The 3287-nt window shown below is 41.3% G+C and overlaps 1 protein-coding gene across 1 annotated transcript in view; it reads left to right on the forward strand.

Moving 5' to 3' along the window:
* Positions 1–3287, forward strand: part of stxbp5a (syntaxin binding protein 5a (tomosyn)) — a 91955-nt gene that overhangs the window by 55529 nt on the left and 33139 nt on the right. Inside the window, exons 7-8 of the mRNA XM_035679237.1 lie at positions 890–953; positions 1860–1943. Coding sequence (XP_035535130.1) covers positions 890–953; positions 1860–1943 — 148 coding nt within the window. The remainder of the gene's footprint in view (positions 1–889; positions 954–1859; positions 1944–3287) is intronic.

A 3287-nucleotide genomic window follows, 5' to 3' on the forward strand; every position in this document is an offset into this window, starting at 1 on the left:
CAAACACATACACACACACACATTGCTGTAGATGCTTCCCTTCTTTGGCCCTTTGCTTATACTCATACATAAATGCAGACATGCTGGGCTAAACTCAACAAACAATCCAAAACATGTATTTTGATTGGAATATACAATACAATTATATATATTTATTTATACTGTATATTATCATCAGCATGTTTTCTCATTCATTTTCAGACCTTTAGGATAGATCAAAAACTCTGCACTGCTAAGGCATAGGCCAGACAAGGTCTTTTCCCTGCCTCCTTTTGCATTACTTACATTTGGTTGCAGCTCCTTCCTCTTCCTCTCCTTGTCAGCCATCCCTGCCCTGGTGTCGGGGGTTATGTTTCAGGCTCTAACAGTCACTCTTTTTCAGCTGTGACCTTCCCTGACGCCCCTCAGTCCACATCATCTCTTTAAGGCAGGGCAGGTTAGGTAAATTCTGTAGCCACGTGGCCCACTGAGAGAGGAGATTTGACATAAGGCTGTCTGGAGGGTAAAGCACAGACAGGAGGGGGGAGAAGAGGGGGCAGCCAAGCATTTTGTGCTGTCTTCTCCGCTGACATGCATATGGGCACGCACGCACACACGCACACATATACACATAGCCATTGGGGACTGCCTGCCCTGACAGAGCCATCCATCACAACTTTAAGTGAGCTTATGTCTTTGAACAGCCATTTAGAGCCTTGGAGTGATTGGCAGCTCTGTCCTCTCGAGCGGACCTCTTCCACAGGTTCAAAGACACTTGCTTCCCACCATAACCCTCTCCATACATCACTATGAACTATACGTCTATGGCCTGGATTTGATGACTGAGTACTGAATCTCAGCTCAAAGATAAAAACGCTCCCTTTGTGTCTGTCTTTGTCTCTCTCATAAGGTCCTCCAAGGCTCACCCTGGACCAGTTGTCCACATAAGTGACAACCCCATGGATGAGGGAAAGGTAAAGGACAACATCTTTTTCTCCATGCACACATGCAAACATGCAAATGGTCATTTTTGTAGTGTTATGTCACTTTATGATTTTATGGTTCCATCAGCAAGTCTAAAATGCAAGATGCATGAAGGAAGTTATGCAACCAGTAGACAATTTTAAACATTTCCACTTAAAACATAAACATTTTATTCAATAAAAATGGTAGTAAAGTAGTTTGAGCAGTCTGAGCTACCACAAAGAATAGCTGATTATGCTCACTGGTATCTATCACTCCCAACTGCTTGTAGACTATATGAAAGCCTTGACTTGGAGAAGCTGGTTCACTTTATCTCTACACTTGTAAGCCATTTTTGGCATGCACAACAATGAAATAAACAATTTGAGATAAGTAAGGTGAGTGGCAGAGAAGACAATGCTTATTCACTAAGCCCGCTCATATATTCCACTTTACCTAACTTTATTTCACAGAACATGCTGCATGTACATAATCACAAATACAACTGTGCTTGAATACAGCCCCATTGTCTCAGCACACAAGGAATCGAGCTATGTGGCATCGTTTCCATTGTACTTTATATCCAGTTGATCTGCTGTAGATCAGTAGATGTGACACATGTTTTAAGTATTGAGTCTTGAGTTGTTGTTTCTATAAATAAGTCTTCAGATTGAGAAAAAAAACCTTTTGTGTTCTAAAAAAATCTTTTTGCATGTTCTGTTGTCATCTCTTGTAAACCAGGGTGGGCAGGCTTGTTCCTCAGCCCCTGTAGTCTGCTTATACCTGACTTCCTTTCATGCTGTGTGTGAATGTCAAATGTATTACTTCTTTTTCCTGCCATCATGGGGTCTATTCTATCTCTTCTCTGTCATCTCTCCTACCTATCTCACTGACTGCCTGTCGCTCTTCCTCTCCAGCTTATAATTGGATTTGAGTCTGGGATCGTGGTCCTGTGGGATCTGAAATCAAAGAAGGCCGACTATCGCTACACTTACGATGAGGTAGGCAAATCTCCCCTATTTCCTTTCTTCTCTAACAGCTTTCAGTCATTCCTCCCACTTCTGATCTACAGAGCATATTTTAATACAGAAACTGGGAATTAAATAACATATTCATGAACTGAACTGTGTATAGTTGTGCATGTGTGTGTGCGTGTGTTAGAGGGTTTATTCCCAGAACAAACGGAGAATTTGACTACAGCTGAAAAGCCTTGTGAGTTGAGAACGTGTATGAACATCACGCATACTGTACACAAACACACACCTCAGAGTGTTGATGTGCTGATGATGTTACAATAAGGGAGTGCTGACTGTGAAGGAATAGGGCTCTCTACTTCCTGTTTCATATCAGTGGGATAGAGGGGGACAGGTCTGTCTTCATAGGACATAGCAGCTTTAATGTGCAGTGTAATGAAGATGAAGCTGAAGTTTGGTTTGCCAGAGGAGAGATTTACAGCCAACTATAACTGGACTCACTAACTGAATTTGTGCTATCCAGCTACAAGAAGAATGAAGACTCTCGTCAAAGTAATTTCTCAAAAGAAAATACATTTTGGCATATACGCTTGGTTGCTCTCTTGCTGAGAACTAAATGATAAGATTGACAAAGACTGGAAACAAGTACAAACGGCTAACACAGTCCGCCTACCAGTGGATGTCTCTTTTGCTCATGCTGCTAAACTAAAGAAAATATGTTTTTTTACACGAGTAGTGCCGATTACAAAGAAGAACAGTTTGTGAAATGCATGTTGTAACAATGTCATAATATATGTGTCGTGTGTCTCCAGAGTGAGGTTGCAGGGTTGCACAGTGGTTGTGCTTGCGTATTACGGTGGCGAAAAAGGGCAACATTTTGTAAAATGTTTCACCTTTTTAAAGCACTTAGTCATGGGGCTTTATTGGCTTCCCCAGAGGCTATATAAAAAAAACACAACAATAAACATAATCTGTATACCTGATTGGTTTGTATGCAAAATATTACTTCCACTTGTAGTTTCTATTTGGATTGTATTTATGATATATTATAGATCAAATGTGTGACAGCCTGTGTTACATGTACAATCTCATTCATAAACTTGTCATTGAGGTTTAAGCCAACTGTATGGTTGTGGGCACACATGCACAGTCAAAATGTACATGGTCATACGTTGGTGTCTGCAATACTGAGCCAAGCCGGCTGTTTAAGATAATGAGATTATTGTAACGCTCATGCAGGTGCTCACAGGCAGCACTGTGGTGCTGTACGCACACTGAGATAACAAGAGTCACTGAGGACTACATAGACACAAAAATGAGAGTGGATTTTCTATGTTCACTATGTACGGATCTCTCTCTCTCGCTCTCTCT

The sequence above is a fragment of the Morone saxatilis genome, unplaced genomic scaffold (genome assembly GCF_004916995.1).
Source record: "Morone saxatilis isolate NCDOM2014 unplaced genomic scaffold, NCSU_SB_2.0 Contig7, whole genome shotgun sequence".
In the NCBI taxonomy this organism is placed as follows: Eukaryota; Metazoa; Chordata; class Actinopteri; family Moronidae; genus Morone; species Morone saxatilis.